This window comes from Giraffa tippelskirchi, chromosome 5 (assembly GCF_054371585.1).
Source record: "Giraffa tippelskirchi isolate mGirTip1 chromosome 5, T2T-mGirTip1v1.2.pri, whole genome shotgun sequence".
In the NCBI taxonomy this organism is placed as follows: domain Eukaryota; kingdom Metazoa; phylum Chordata; class Mammalia; order Artiodactyla; family Giraffidae; genus Giraffa; species Giraffa tippelskirchi.
Window position 1 is genome coordinate 154,946,386 of NC_137279.1, and position 16,603 is coordinate 154,962,988.

At 35.0% G+C, this 16,603-nt stretch overlaps 1 protein-coding gene across 3 annotated transcripts in view; it reads right to left on the reverse strand.

Annotated features, from left to right (window-relative positions):
- Nucleotides 1–818: 818 nt before the first annotated feature.
- The window catches only part of LEPR (leptin receptor), an 84,461-nt gene continuing 68,676 nt past the window's right edge, over nt 819–16,603 (reverse strand). For 2 of the 3 annotated variants that reach the window (XM_081485758.1, XM_081485756.1), the window contains exons 18-20: nt 15,237–15,339; nt 14,325–14,400; nt 2,950–5,175 (exon numbers count right to left, since the gene is read on the reverse strand). In XM_081485758.1, coding sequence (XP_081341884.1) covers nt 5,158–5,175; nt 14,325–14,400; nt 15,237–15,339 — 197 coding nt within the window. In that variant the 3' untranslated portion in view covers nt 2,950–5,157. Of the gene's footprint in view, nt 1,647–2,949; nt 5,176–14,324; nt 14,401–15,236; nt 15,340–16,603 lie in introns of those variants that run through there. The other variant, XM_081485755.1, reaches the window with a different exon arrangement.

The following is a 16,603-nucleotide window of genomic DNA, read 5'->3' on the forward strand; positions in this document are numbered from 1 at the left end:
AGATTCTTTACCAACCGACCTATCAAGGAAGCCAAAGAAAAGTTAAGGCAGACAGTATATTTTCATAAATACGTGTTGCTATCAAAACACTTGTGGGTATCATCATTCTAATAGGTAGTCTCATTCTATGGTACAGATCTTAGATTTGATACATAAGACTGATTTCTTGTGTATCTTTTCAAGTATATCCCCTAGCCCAGGGCAATATCCTCTATTTATCTGCAACATTTAGCTGAGTGTGGATCACAGAGTAACTGCTCAAGATAAGTCTGTTAAATAAAAACACTTTCAAATCACACAGTCTAATATCACAAAATACAAATACATCACGTACTTTTAAAATGCACAAGGATGCCTATTGGGTATGATTGTGCGTGTGTGTGTAAATGAGAGCACAGTAAAGACAACTCAAGGTAAAATAACCACACCCTTGAAAATAGTTACATTTTCACAAGTGTTAGTGTGAAGTCTTTCAGATGTGAATGTAGTTCAGATGATTAGCTCCTTCTGCATGGGTTCAATGTCCCCAAAAATAGTACTGTTGGGTTTATGGCTAGCTAGACAAACATCACTGGAGACCGTCCCACTATAGCTGATTAGCAAAATCATTAGAAGAGTCAGTCTACATTGTTAGGCTCTTGAAGGCTTTCTCACACCCTTTCTGTATTACTTGAGTGAGCATAGCTACCATTAGTTCTGGAACAATCATTTTCAAATTTGACTCTGTTTTCTTTTCTACTCTCCTAACCATTGGTGAAATATATTAACCTTCATATGACTCAATTACATCATAAATCTTAGATCTTTCTGGAATGAAATTAGACAGTTAGGTCACACATCTTGTTTTCCATTATTTTCTGAGTCTGAGTGGAACAAGTCTGAAACTGAGGCATGTAAGATACAAAAGTCTTCTGACCAGAAGTTCCTAAGTTGAAGTTGTTTTCTACAAGGTGTGAGCAACTGTCCTGGAGGATTCTGATGTCAGTGAATAAACAGTGGGCTGGGAATGGGGACAACACTCTTGACTCATTGGTCAAAAACACATCACTCTCTCTCTTTTTGATTGAAGTGACTCCCAAATAATAGACAGGCCTTTCATTATTATTTTCCTCAGGGAAATTTCTCTCAAGTTTCAAAAGTTCATCCAGGCCTTCTGAGAATGGAAGGTGTGGTGAAATTATATTGGGATGCTGATCTGACAATATAAAAAATGCCTGGGTTTCTATTTCCCATGATCTCTTAGAGGAAGAATCCTTTGGTGGAGAATTGTTGCTCAAGAAGCATTTGCTGACTGAGCTATTTATTAGCCCTTGCTCCTCCTCAGCTTCACCTGATTTAGAGTTGCTGAGCAGGGTGGCATATTTAACAGAGGGCTGTCTCCTGCTTTCATCCTCACAGGTTATGTCTGTGCTCTCAGCCTCAGAGAATTGACCACTGCTGCATTGGTCACTGACACAAATAGAACCCTTTTCAAGATCTGGAGTCGTCAAACGTAGAGCATCTGTAGTTGTTGGCACCATCTCATCTTTATTTTTCCATGATGTATCAACACTGATATCTTCTGAAATGGTTTCAGGCTCCAAAAGAAGAGGACCAAAGGTCGCTGATTCTGTGTGCTTGATAAAAAGATGCTCAAATGTTTCTGGCTAAAAGAAAAGACACATTTTAATCCTCAATTGTATTGATTTTTGTTTTCTTTTGCTTCACTATGATATCATGGAAGAAATGGAAGTGTGAAAGTTAATATGAAAGGACATAAATCAACCACAAACTAATTGATTTTGGACTGAAATAAATAGAACAAAAATCGTAAGGGACAGGTAGTATAAGATATTGTTTAAAAGAGGGATGAGAAAGACTTAAATTTGAGTCCTTCCATTTCTATGATCATGGACAAGTACATTAACCTCTCTGCCTTTCAGTTTCCTCCTCTGTAAACTTGTGTTCAATATTTACCTCATAGCTTTGTACAAGGAACACATTAGATAGTATCTGAAAGTGCATAGCTCTCAATGGCTTCCCAGGTGGTGCTGGTGGTATAGAATCTGCCTGCCAATGCAGGAGACACAATAGATGTGGGTTCTATTCCTGGGTCAGGAAGATCCCCTGGAGAAGGGGATCCAGTATTCTTGCCTGGAAAACCCCATGGACATAGGAGCCTGACGGGCTATAGTCCATGAGGTTTCAAAGAGTCAGATGTGACTAAGGACACTGAAATTAGAAAGTGTTATCTCTAGAAGAATTTCTAATATTGTACAGCAAATTGCACTTCCACAAACTGAAATCTCTTACATCAAGTTTAAAAGGTAAATTGGTATAAAATCGAATGAGTGGGGCTTCCTTGGTGGTTCAGTGGTAAAGCATCCACGTGCCAATTCAGGAGACACAGGTTCCATCCCTGATCCAGAGAGATCCCACATGCCATGGAGCAGCTAAGCCCGCGGGCACAACTATTGAGCCTGCGCTGTAGAGCCCGGGAGCCACAACTACTGCACTACTGAAGCCCGCTCACCCTAGAGCCCATGCTCTGCAACAAGCGAAGCCACCGCAATGAGAAATCCTGGCACCACAACTAGAGGGTAGTCCCTGCCCACCACAACTAGAGAAAAGCCCACACAGCAATGAAGACACAGCACAGACAAAATGAATACATAAATTTTTTAAAAAATCAAAGGAGCAATACAACTTGGCTACAGATAGCTAAAATAACTACTCCATGACATAATATATGCTATGAAGGTAAACTATATGTGATCTTATCTACCCTACATCATACTAAAAATCTATTTATGACTATCAGAAAATAGGAACTAAGAATACCTATTTGTTGAAAACAATGAAGGTGAAAGAGATGATCACAGACTTTTAAATATCCATTCCTTATAAATAACTTCACATAAATATACAAACTATAGGACATGTGGAATGAAGACAAAGATGCAAAACCAATGCACATCATATTTTTATAAGAACGGTGGTTACATTACAACAACAAACCCTGCTAAGCAGCTACAAGCAAGCATCTATGTGCAAAAAAGCTCAACTCATACAATGTAAACATATTGAAAAAATAAATGCAAAATAAACAAAACTGTAGACACAGCAGATTGAAAAATTAACACAACTAAATGAAGTACTATAGAAAATGTGTTCAATTTTATGCTATACATATAATTAAAATTTTGAATTTTATAATTTTTAAACTAATAGAATGAATTCAGATATATTGCTTGAAATAACAATATAATCAACATTCATAATGGCAAATATATTCCATATAAAAAGACAATTCATTTAACATAATGTTGAACTCAGTGAAACATATGGGTGATTATAATCATAAAGGAATAAATATACCAAACATAATGAAATAGATTTATACAGAGATTAAAATACTACATAAATAACAAATACTGTATTAACACAGTTTTCTATTATTCTATGAATATAATGTGTAAAGAGAAAACTATCCCTCTTCCTGTTTTCTTTCTGAGAGAAATACATAATTAAATTTATATAATTTCCTTCAAAATTCTTTTGCTCATTTTATTTTTTCTTAAAGTTACTACTATGTATGTATTGATTTTCTTAAAATTTAAATGAACCAAGAAATTAAGATCTACAAATAAAGGAACTGCATACTATTAACATTGAAAACAAAAATAATAGCACATAGCATGCAAACTCACAGATGTTCTTCAAATGACATGCTTGACATATTTCATGCCCTCTAAAACTTCATAATTGGTAATTAATCTGTTACACCAAATAATTTACTTCTTCAAATGCATTTGATGAAAGAGGTCACTAATAATGGAAGACAACAACAAACACATATCCATGTATTATTAAAGTATATTTTATCAATGGGTCACAAACATTTATTAAGAATATGTTTATTAAAAAATCATTTCAACTATCATATGTATCTAATATTTCAAGATTTTAGAACAGTCTGAGAGCATATTAAATACGTACTCAGCTAGAAGGAATTAATATCCTTTCATATTTTCACACTTCAATTTTACATTCCAGTGGCATCTATTAAAAGTCAAGGAAGTGGGGAAAGAACACTTTCTTCCTGATTCTTGTTTTTTTTTTAACATTCAAATCAAACTGTGAATGAAATCTAAATGTAAGTAATGCATATGTGTCCTAAATTTAAATATTATTTGGGTTAACCAAGCAGAGGCTTTGGTTTATTTTGAATGTGAGCAGCAGAGCACACAAGGTAATTCATAGCATTAGTGGTGGTCTTTTTTTTTTAGGGAGGAAAGTCCTGGGTTTGCTTTGAGCTATTTCTAAACTCTGGGGAGTCTCCCTTTTTGCATCACTGCCCACTTCCCTGCCTGCTACAAGCTTTGGGTGGTTCAGTGTAAATAAATTAAATTTAGTCAAGAATTTCACAAAGATGCCGAATTGGAAGCTGATGTATTTTCTTATCTGGTGAGTCTGACCTGGATACGTCAGGTCATCCCAAAATGAACTGTAACTTCTACTGCCCTTTGACCAGAACAAACTGTCTTTGAACAGAAATGGAAGTTAGCATTTAGGCCATTTTCAAGACTAAAATGAAAATTCCCATATGGATCAGAGTTAGATATATATAAGAGCTTCAAGACATTATAAAGAATACCCAAATGGTTCAATTTATAGGCTGAAGTGTCTACAAAAGGATATAAAATGGCAATTTTTGGACATAAAATGTAAACTAAAAACTTTTGCTTCATTTTACATTTAGAGTCATTGTATTTGGCAAGCTATGTGTCAGAAGCTGTAGTTACAGCATTGTCTAGTATAAATTTGATGATGTCTAACAGATATGTGCTGAGAGCAACAGTCATATTTTTTTAATGTTTTATGACCAGACAAAGGACAAATCAAAAGCCAGATATCATAAATACTACTTTTGAGATGACCTGAGAAGTAACCATACATCCAAACTGAACTGGACTAAGATCAATGTCTTGAAATCCAAATTTACCATCTGTTTTAAGTTCTAAATCAACATAATCCACCATATTTTAGTTCTGAATAGTTTCACCAATTGTTTTTTAGATTGTCTCCCCTTCTTCAAAATGTAAAAATCTTCTAATACTCTACAGAATGTTGGGAAGCTGGCAGATTGGGTTCATCGGTAGTGACCATGATTAGACTTCAAAGAATGTCCGTTCTCTGTTCAGATAAAATAAAACAAAATAAGAAAGCAAAATAAAAAACCACTCAGAAAGCAAAAGGTAAAATAAATCAAAAAGATGTTCTGTCAGGCATGGGTAGTGGATCATAAATTCTTGCATTAAGCTACGGTAATGCATGTTTTTAAGAAAAGATAACATTTTGAACTAAGGTGATCTCTATCATTTTCTTAATGCATGCCTTAATATCACACTCTAAGGATAGCCTTAGCAATCCCAGAAAAGAAAATCTATAGAGGAACAATAGAATAAGTAAAAGCAAAGAAGAACAAAGAGCTGGGAAAATTAAAAGCAAGTGGAGGAACAACAGCAAATATTAGAGAATTTGGAACAAGAAAGAGTAAAGTAGTAGATCTCTGAAAATAATGTTTTTCAATGAAAATAGAGAAGAGTTGAAATAGTAAAGAAGAATAAAACTATCATGGTTTTTTTAATCTAGAAAAAAGTTCTAAGAAATCATCTGGTCCACATTTCTCCCTTTTTTATAGACAAAGCGATCAAGGCTTAAAGTTGCACAGCTAACTAAAGCAGAGTGAGGACTCTGAATGTTTTTCTAATCCAACAAAGTCTATAATACAATGGAAGATGAAAAGCTTTTTTAAACACAAGTAGGGAGGAGAACATGTTCTTTCTTTTGCCTTTTCTATTTGCTGTGATAGATTTGAGCTGATTAATTTATCGTCTCTTCTGATTCATTATGACCCAAGGGCACATATATAGATATTAAGAAGGACAAGAAAATAGAGAAAATGGAAATCATATTTAGGGAACTACATCAGCTCTTTCACACTTTTGCAAGGCTGTTCTACCTATTTCAGGGACAATCTGCCTCAGATCCATGAGAACATTATTAGGAGTTTATGGGTTGCTAAGCTTCTTCTTTTGAGAACTAGAACAGGCGGTGGAATCTAGGATAGCCTTTGACTCAAAAGAAAAAAATCCATTTGGTTTTAGTTTAAACACTTCAAAGTATTTAGGTTGTTAAGTGGGAGGACACTATGGTGGAAATAGACATAAATCCAGACAACAAAGGAGCAGGGTTAGATCACACACACACACCTCAAATGTAGATGGTTTGGATTTAGAGGAAGAAACTAACAGATTAGACAAAATGCTAAAGAAAGAGGTTAAAAAAAGTTTTGAATTAGAAGAAAAACAAGGCTATTGACATACTGAAATACGTTTTCCTACAACAAGAATTTCAACCTTTGTTTAAAATTTTTATTTTTATCCTATTTCAGAACTTTTTAAAAGATTTTGATTTGTTTCATTTATTTTATTGAAGAATAATTGATGCAATGCTGTTAAAGATTCTAGTTTTTAAAGTATCCTGAGAAATGGTGTAGGAAAGTATTGTGGTTCAAGATGGCAGTTTGAACATGCATGTTTCTTTCTTATCTCTGTAGAGGCTCTGTTAGAATGAAAGTGCGTGAATAAATCAAATGAGATAATCTGAGAAGGTTAAGAGCGAATGAGATTTCGAATTTCTAATAGATGGAAACAAGTGGAGGAGCATAGACCAAAGGAGATGAGCTGCAGACTGGAATACTTCCAGGGTGGGCTACAGCTGAAGAGAAAGACAGTTTGCCCTGTTGCATATAGTGGAGATGGGGGGGCGGGTAAGTGAAAAGTGAAAGTGAAACTCACTCAGTCGTGTCCGATTTTTTGCGACTTCATGGACTATACAATCCATGGAATTCTCCAGGCCAGAATACTAGAGTGACTAGCCTTTCCCTTCTCCAGGGGATCTTCCCAACCCACGGATTGAACCCAGGTCTCCCACATTGTAAGCAGATTCTTTATCAAGAGAAAGACAGTTTGCCCCGTTGCATATAGTGGAGATCATATATCAATAACCTCAGATATGCAGATGACACCACTTTTATGGCAGAAAGCAAAGAAGAACTAACAAGCCTCTTGATGAAAGTGAAAGAGGAGAGCGAAAAAGTTGGCTTAAAACACAACATTCAAAAAAACTAAGATTATGGCATCCAATCCCATCACGTCATGGCAAATAGATGGGGAAACCATGGAAACAGTGACAAACTTTATTTTCTTGGGCTCCAAAATCACTGCAGATGGTGACTACAGCCATGAAATTAAAAGACGCTTCCTCCCTGAAAGAAAAGCTATGACCAACCTAGACAACATATTAAAAATCAAGGACATTACTTTGCCAACAAAGCTCCGTCTAGTCAAAGCTATGGTTTTTCCAGCAGTCATGTATGGATGTGAGAGTTGGACTATAAAGAAAGCTGAGTGCCGAAGAAATGATGCTTTTGAATTGTGGTGTTGGAGAAGACTCTTTAGAGTCCCTTGGACTGCAAAGAGATCAAACTAGTCAATCCTAAAGGAAATGAGTCCTGAATATTCATTAGAAGGACTGATGTTGAAGCTGAAGCTCCAATACTTTGGCCACCTGATGCAAAGAACTGACTCACTGGAAATGACCCTGATGTTGGGAAAGATTGAAGGCAGGAGGAGAAGGGGGTGACAGAGGATGAGATGGTTGGATGGCATCACTGACTCAATGGACATGAGTTTGAGCAAGCTCCGGGAGTTGGTGACAGACAGGTTAAATCTGGCGTGCTGCAGTCCATGGGGTCGCAAAGAGTTGGACATGACTGAGTGACTGAACCGACTGAACTGATATATTTGAGATAGGGGGAGGGGTGAAGAAAAGGCAGGTAAAAACACAGGAAGAAATGAGACCTTTGTCTGAAAACAGGAAATTCTTTATATGGAATGGGGCTCTTCTACTCCCTCTGCTACACATGGGAAAGGCTTTATACTCCCTACACTCAAATTGAAGATTTGTTCTTAAAAGTAATTGAATAATTATCTGGGGAGGAATCTAGCAGCTGAGGAGTATTGGTGTCTATGAGCATGTCTTTCCTCATCTAGCAGAGCCCTTTCTAACCCTTTCTTAAACATGAAAGAAAAACAAAGGATTACCACATACATGTGGAAAGTGTGAGATTTTTTAAAAAGCCAAGATAAATAGGAGGAGAATATGATCCTAGCAGAAACAGAAAGTTCAAGGAATAAAAGAAAAGGGAATTTTTAAAACAAACACTGACCCTCTAAATTGGTATTTTTAGTAAGAAAATATTGCATGCATAAAGTCAGAACAGGATACACTGAAAACGAGTACTTGGAAATTTACAACTACAAAGAGCAAATGTTCAATAGAAGCACTGAAGGAACAGGGTATGGCAAGGTCTCAAACATAAATAAAAAAAAAAGACAAAGAAACAGAATGTATTAGAGAAGAGAAAAGAAGTATAGATCTATGCAGAGGGTCCAACATCCACCTAATACATATTCTAGAATGAGATCCAAAGAAATAAGAGGAGAGGAAGTTATCAAAGAAATAATATAATTTCTTAGAATTGACAGGAGATTGGAATCAAAAGTGTCTTCTAACAAGAACAAAATTAAATGAAAAAGAATCTTCCTAAATGAAGGTTTAGACCTATCACTAAAATTTTAGAACATCAGTAACAGGGATAATATATTAAAAGCAAGAAAATTGCATGATACCAGTGAGGAGTAAAAATCAGAGTGGCACTAGACTTCACAGAAGTGATACCAGATGCTAGAGGATAAGGCAGAAATTGTCTCAAAGTTTTATTGGAAAGGCTTGTCAGCCCAGAACTTGCTATTCCACCAAAATATCAATAAAGGAAGGCACAATAAAAAGAATTTCAGGTTTGGAGAGACTTCAACTTACACAATATTTCCTGGCAGGTTATGTAAGGAAGTAGTTAATCAAAAAAGAGAAAGAAAAAATGTCTAGAGAACAGTTTCCACTAGAAACTGCCTTTCCCTTCTCCAGGGGATCTTCCCAACCCAGGGATTGAACCCAGGTCTCTCACATTGCAGGTGGGTTCTTTACCAGCTGAGCCACAAGGGAAGTCTGAGAATATTGAAGTGGGTCGCCTATCCCTTCTCCAGGGGATCTTCCTGACACCTGAATCAAACCAGGGTCTCCTGCATTGCAGCTGGATTCTTTACCAACTGAGCTATCAGGGAAGCCCCCACTAGAAACCAGTTAAGGGAAAATTCAGAGGGATGGCTTGTAGTAATGTTAGAAAAGGCCTAATCCAGATCACAGTCGGAGGATAGAGGATTTCTTGGACAGAGTGCCTGGGGAACAGGTCTCCAGTAAAGATGCACATACAATAACAGCACACAGAAGGTTAAAAAAAGAAAAAAATTAAGAAGCAATTAGAAGCTCTAGAAAAAGCAAAACAAACACAAAACAAAACATAAAAATTAAAAATGAAGCCAACTAAAATTTGGCAAAATTCAGATCAACAGGGTAGAGTGTTTCTAAAATATTTTTTTAACTATTTTGTGTCATTGGAACCACAAAATGTGGTAATGTAATCACATTATATGACTTGGTTCTGCAAGGAACAATATTATAAACTCATAACTATGAAAATACAGTTTATTGGGTTTTTATTTTTTTAAAATTAACTCACAGACAAATTATAGCATAGAACATGTTATCGACTCTGACTTAAGTGAAAATGTAAAGTTACAGTTGACAAAGATTGGGAAGTGGAGAGAGAAATGGAGGGAAAGGTAAGAGTACTAATGTCTTTATTTTATTTTAATAAAGGGGGAGGTGGTTCTAAGAAACAGTCTCTATTTAATGGAACAACAAATGGAGTTTTAGAAGACTGGTCTGAGATTATAGACTGATTACCAAAGGAACTGAAAAAAAGTGACTAACAATATGATATGGTAATAGCATGGGAAAAGAAGAGGCAAAAAAATATGTATGTAAGTAAATCCTCATTACAGCCAGAAATCGCTATTTACATCTCATAATGGCATAAGCATGTTATTTTTAGAAATACGAAGGTGACCTGCCAGAAAAATTAAGAGCAAATGGTGGCACCATTTTAACGTTCAAGTTGGCAGTACAGGGAAGTTCCAATTTCTCCACATTCTCACCAACACTTATTACCTGTTGTTTTTATTATACCATTCTAGCTAGTATAAAGTGCTATCTTGTGCTTTTGGTTTACATTTCCCTAATCTTTTCCTAATCACATTGAACATATATTCATTTTTCCTTATTGGCTATTTGTACATCTTTTTTGCAGAAATGTCTATTCAGATTCTTTGCCAATTTTTTTGTGTTAGGATATACATAAAATTTGTTATTTCAACTATTTGTAAGTGCACAGTTTAGTGGCATTAAGTATATTAAGCAATCCATTGTTAATATGGACTTGATGGGAAAGGTATCAACGTGAGTACAATGAACCTGAGTTTAACCAAGGTTTTCATGCCTACAGGCTATCTGATCAAGACAAGCTGCTGAACCATTCTGCGCCTCAGTTTTGTAATCAGAAAATATAGTTATTAGGTCTATGACCAAATTAAATAAAATAATATGAAGGTTTGGAGCAGATAGTAAATTGTCTTGTCCTCTTTAGAAATGCAATGTGAATTATACTGTATTATATGTCTCCAAAAAAGTACTTTTAGTTAGGAGATTAAAGTAGAAGGTGAGATTTTAAGAAGTTATTGAATTTTAGAAGATTAGATTTTTATCATCAGTAAAATCTTTGAAATTACATTCTTCTTGACTCTTTAAATATTCCTGATACATTCCCAAAACTGATTTATTCCTAATTGAGTACCTGTTAAGCCAAGTAATAAACTGAGCACCTTGAGGGCTAGTTATGCTTAAAGAATATCTTACAAGATTTTAAAGTCTAATTTTTGCAAAAGTGAAAAAAAAAATCAGTCTTACAAATAATGTCATTCACTCACCCTACTTAGAAATTCTTCACACCTTCTCAGTTTACCAGAACCTGGGGACATGTGGTGATATTTCTGTCTATTGCACGTCTGCCAGGTGATCTGCTGTGGCATGACACTCCCCCTCAGGGAGCTACGTGACACAGCGGGGTAGCGTGCAGGCTAGAGTCACTGACTTAGTCTACATTCTTTTGTGTCCACCATTTTCTGGAAAATGGAAAAACCTGATGCAGGGTCAAACTACATTTTGCTGAGGTGGGCCTGACCATTTCCCTGCGCTGGTAAACACTTAGAAGCCATTATTCCTGGTGGTTCATAGAGATTTCAGAGCTTACCATTTTGAAGACTGAGTGTTTCAGCTTCTCTGAGACAGTAAGATTGTTATTCCCGGAATTTATATATACTGACATGGTGAAGTGGTTACATTTTTAGTTAAATAAGTACTTCGATTTTTTTTTACAAAACTCCTCTCATGTTCAAAGAAGAAAAAAAACTCAGTATTTAAGAAAATAGTTTCCTTTTTATTCTTTGTCTTTTAACCTCCCTATTTTCAGTTTGTGAATGTGCTAAGGTCCTTCCTACCACAGGGCTTTGTTTTCACAGGTGGGCTTGCCTGGGCTCTCACCCTCCACCACAAATCCCACATGATCACTGTTCATCTTCCAGATCTTAGCTCAGCTGTCACTTTCTTACCTTCACTCACTCACCACCCCCCATCCCACATAATACACTCAGCACACTGGGTCCCTTTATTTCACAACACGTTTATCATTATTAGTGTTTGTAATATTATCATAGTATATATTATATATAACACATAGAGTTATTTCAGTTATAAACTGGTTAATCTTATCTTTCCCATAGACTGTACACTCTAAGAGTTTTCATTTTCCCACCATTTTAACCCCAAGGCCTAGATGAGTGACTGGCATAGGATAACTACTCAATAAATATCCCTTGAATAAATGCATGGAATGAATTAATGATTGAATTTTAAAATGAATAAACAATTTTAGAGAGAGAAAAGAAGACAAGCTCCTTCTATACTGCTTTTAACCAGTCATTTCTCTATGACCTCCCTGTCACTGCCTAGATGGTAAGAACGATATCTTAAAAACTGTTTTCCCAGAGCCTAGCAACATCGTAGACTTAAATGTAAATACTCATTTTCATTATGTGCTTGTTGAACAAAGGAATGAATGAACGACAAATAAATATACATGGCTGAAATGTCACTATCACTACAATAAATGTCACAGTAAGAATTCATAATGGAAGAGAAAGAAGAGGAATAAATATTTTACTAATTGAAAAAATCATCAGGTCTGTTTTAATGAAAGGAGGTTCTGTAGCTTATATAGTAAGGGCATAGCTGAGAAGTGTATTGGTGTGGGGCTGGTTAGACTCAGGCAAAGTGAAGTTTCTGTAAAGATAATGTATGCATGTAAATATGTGAAACTACAGTGCTACCATGTCTGAAAATAAAACACTGTCTCTTCTGCTGAAAGATTACAATTTAGTTGCTTGCATTGTTTTGTCCACAATATTACTTATTTTGTTCACTCACTTGTTCATTGGTAAACTGCAGAGCAGGGGTTTTGTTATTACAAATCATATTCATCAGTATGTGAATGAACTTGGAGGGTTGTAACCAGTATTTTTTAAATGAAATAAAATTTTGAAGATAGAGGGCACTGCAAATGCATATTATTTGTATCTATACATTTACTAGGTTGCAGGGTAAAGCATATTTCTCACCAAGGGTCATGGTCAAAAAAAAGGAAAGCCAGAGAGAACAATTACTAATAGAATAGGCTTAAAAATTAGACAAATTAGTAAACTAAGTCAGACTCTAAAACAAGCTACCTAACCAGTATAAGCTTTAGATTTTTTTCTCCTATAAATGGAGATGCTAATACTTATTCTGTGGGGTAAGTGAAAGAATAACAATGTAAAACATGTAAATATTCAATATAATGATAATTTTTTGAGACACTACTATTTGGAAGTACCATCTTCTTTACTCCCTGAAACAACTCAATGAGGTAAGTTCTATTAAATCTCATTTTACAGGAGAGGGAACTAAGATACCAAGAATTGAAATAAAAGTCTTAATGAATGTAAGAATATGTATCTCAATGATCTGCACATAAATAAATGGACATATTATAAGATATCAGCATTTTGTAAATTCTTTTGTGAATGTTGACTTCAGCATTTTGCATTTAGCAGGAGGAGCTCAATAATATATGTGGTCTTAAAATACAGCCCTAGAACTCAGAACACTCTTCACAATAAATAATAAAATGCTCTGAAAACTTAGAGGGGGAAGAATTTCTTCTGAACTAAATTTGCTCACAGAGGTTTGAGGAAAGAAGAGCTTAGAGTAAACTCTTCACTGACGCAGAAGGGTCTATAGAGGTGAGAGAAATAGTGTCAGCATGACTAAGGCCCATGGACAGGAAAAATGGAATATATAAGTTGATAACAGATTGTAAAGAGAAGTCATTGAGAACCAGCTTAAAAGGACTATACTTGATCTTGTAGCTAAAAAGAAACCCCTGAAGACTTGTAACAGTGACTACAATGACACAATTATTGAGACTGAATAACCCCCATATGATCATTGTTTGATATTTCGCCATGAAAACTGAATTCTATTTTCCCAGTTTCATAGGTAGAAAGCCAACCCTGCTGCAAGGAAAACTTGGGAAATTAATGATATATTTGTTAGATTCTAGAGTTTTCTGAGAAAATCTATTATAGACCTAAGTGCAAGTTATCTTATTAAGGTTGACTAATTGTTTCATAAGTAGCTTGAAAGGAACTATCTTCATAAATGTAAGCTTTACTTTGATAATTGCATTTTTCTGATTGCGGTGTTTTAGGAAAGGATTATGTAGTTTTTAATTGATTTAAGTAATTATGAAGATAATTACAAGGGTTAAAAGTATTGATTTCAGCCTTTTCCAACGGACAATCGACTTATGCCCAAAAAGTATATATAAATATTTGTTCTCCATCAGATTTGACCCTAACATTCTAATATTTGTTTTATGATATACTGTTACACCGAAGAAAGGTATGTATATTGTTAATTCAGATGATAAACTTCCTATTGAATTTTGTTTTGTCCTGGTTTCAAATCCCTGCATCTTCCTACCCATGAAAATAAATAACAAATTAGACAGATTCATATTAAGGTGAACTGAATAAAATAAAATTTAAACCTTATTCTTAAAAAAAAAGGTTTTGAACCTTAAAAATGTTTGAAGTTCTAAAAGGTGTACAGCATCTAAAATGAAATATTATATAGTTGGGGTTAAAAAAAATTGAAAAAAGGACCTTCTGAAAATTAAGTCCTTGTGCCCAGGAACAGTTCTTGGGGTTTGGAACATCTTCCCAAAACAACTTTTTCATTCTACAAAGGATAAACAAGGCATTAGAATTAGAGAACATTCACATTGAAAATGTTAACAGTTAATAAGCGAACAACTAGAAATTAAGTCTACCAGACTGGTTATGCCACAGTAGGATCAAATTTACTTTCATATGTTATCCCAGGAAGATTTCTACCAACTTTCTGTCTAGACCAAAGTTAATGATCACTACAATAATAATAAGAAAATAGCTAACATTTATTGAAAACTGTATGCCCAGCCCTGTGCTAAATATTTTGCACAGGCTCCATCAGCTCACTTGATTAGAAGATAAATTCAGATTCTAAAATCACTTTTCCCTCTTCATTGCTAGAAGACAAAAATTTCTGTAGAGATTTGCCACATGTGAAATAACCTCAGTGGTCTGGACCTCTCAGCACAGAGTGATGGGGCACATAAAGAACTATTCAAGCAGTTCAACACAGTGCTAAAATTTTAAAAGCAGAATGCCTACTAACCATAAGTGAATTGACTGTTTCAAATAAATCTTTGCAACTAAAAGTCCTCAACCTAGATTTACAATTCTGAAAGCCATTCCTGTGACCTCTAAGAATATACTGCCTAGGCTTTCCTGTTATAAGCTTGTTATTTCATGAACATATATACATTTGTCAAAAATCTAATTTCTTCCCTGAGGCTTATGTGTGCTAGCAAAATGCAGTGTGGCTGGATTCCTGAAATAAGCAATCCTTTTTCTTCTTATGCCATCTTACTGTATACTGAATACATATAAAATATTTAGCATATTTTAGTGTTTCTGATTTGGGTTTAAAATGGTTTAAATATGCCTGAGATTTTTAACACCACAATACAATACCTTTGATGTGATACTGACAATGTTCCAAGCAATAAGATTGAGGAGGAAATTATTATTGGCACGATTACATATAGATCTGCATCATGTTGGTGTTTTTCATCATCTGAAAAAGAAAAAATTCACACAACTTAGACTCTTGAGGAAGTAATATCTTTCTGTATTAAAAATCATAACAGACCTTTTTCTGATTTCATCATACATCTGAATGACCTTTAAAGATATAAAAATCAGAAAAATATAAGTATAGCTTTGATCATAAAATAATTACTATTTTGTTCAGAATTATGCTTCTCATAATGTAGCAAAACATTTTCTCAAAAGTATTTATTTGCCAGATCTCTCCATCTGATCACTTTTTGATTATATGAGTCAAAGTGTCCATTAAAGTTGTTATGATGGCTCTCTACATCAGCCATCTGCTTCTGGAGAAGCCAATCTACAAGACCCATCAACTTCTATCTTGCTCACTTCAGACACGTTGACTTCTTTGTTGCTTCTTGGACCACCAAGCATGCTCACTACTCAGGGTCTTTGCACTTGCTGTCCCCTTGCTCAAATGCTCTTCCCCTTTGTCCTTGCAGGACTTATCACCTTCTTAGAGAAAAAGACCATCATTTTTGGCCATTCTTACTGCTCAGACAGTAAAGAATATATGCCTGCAGAGTGGGTAGACCTGGATTCAATTCCTGAATTGGGAAGATCCCTTGGAGAAGGAAATGGCAACCCACTCCAGTATTCTTGCCTGGAAAATTCCATGGACAGAGAAGCCTGGTGGGCTACAGTCCATGGGGTCACAAAGAGTAGGACATGATTGAGCAACTAATACACACACTGAAGCACCACAGTTTAACTCTATCCCTTCATTTTACTTTTATTTTTACTTCATATACTTATTTCTATATGACACTATATTATTTGTTTATTGTCTATCATTTCAGTACTGGTGTTTAAGCTTCATTTAGGGCACAGACTGATGTTCAATATTCAATCCCCAATGCTTAGAACAATGTTCAATATATATTTGTTCAACAATACATGAATGAAGTTATATAACTATTTTACTTCTAAAACCAAGTAAAATATTTCTCTCTTTTTCTATTGGGTCACTTAGATTTTGAAACAACTTGAAAAATAATAGTAAAATCAAAATGTTCCTGCTCCAAGTACAGTAAGATGAATCAGAAATATGACACCCAGTGAACTTTTTTTTATAACTGTCTCTCCAGTTTTATTTTCAGAAAAATTTTCCTTTAGAAGATGATGAAAATTTAAAGACTCCATCAGTATGTCAAAGCTAGTTTGGGGTAGGTGTGTTCATATTAATTGTGCAGCAAATTAATATTTTTCCAATTAAACTTTATGATGAT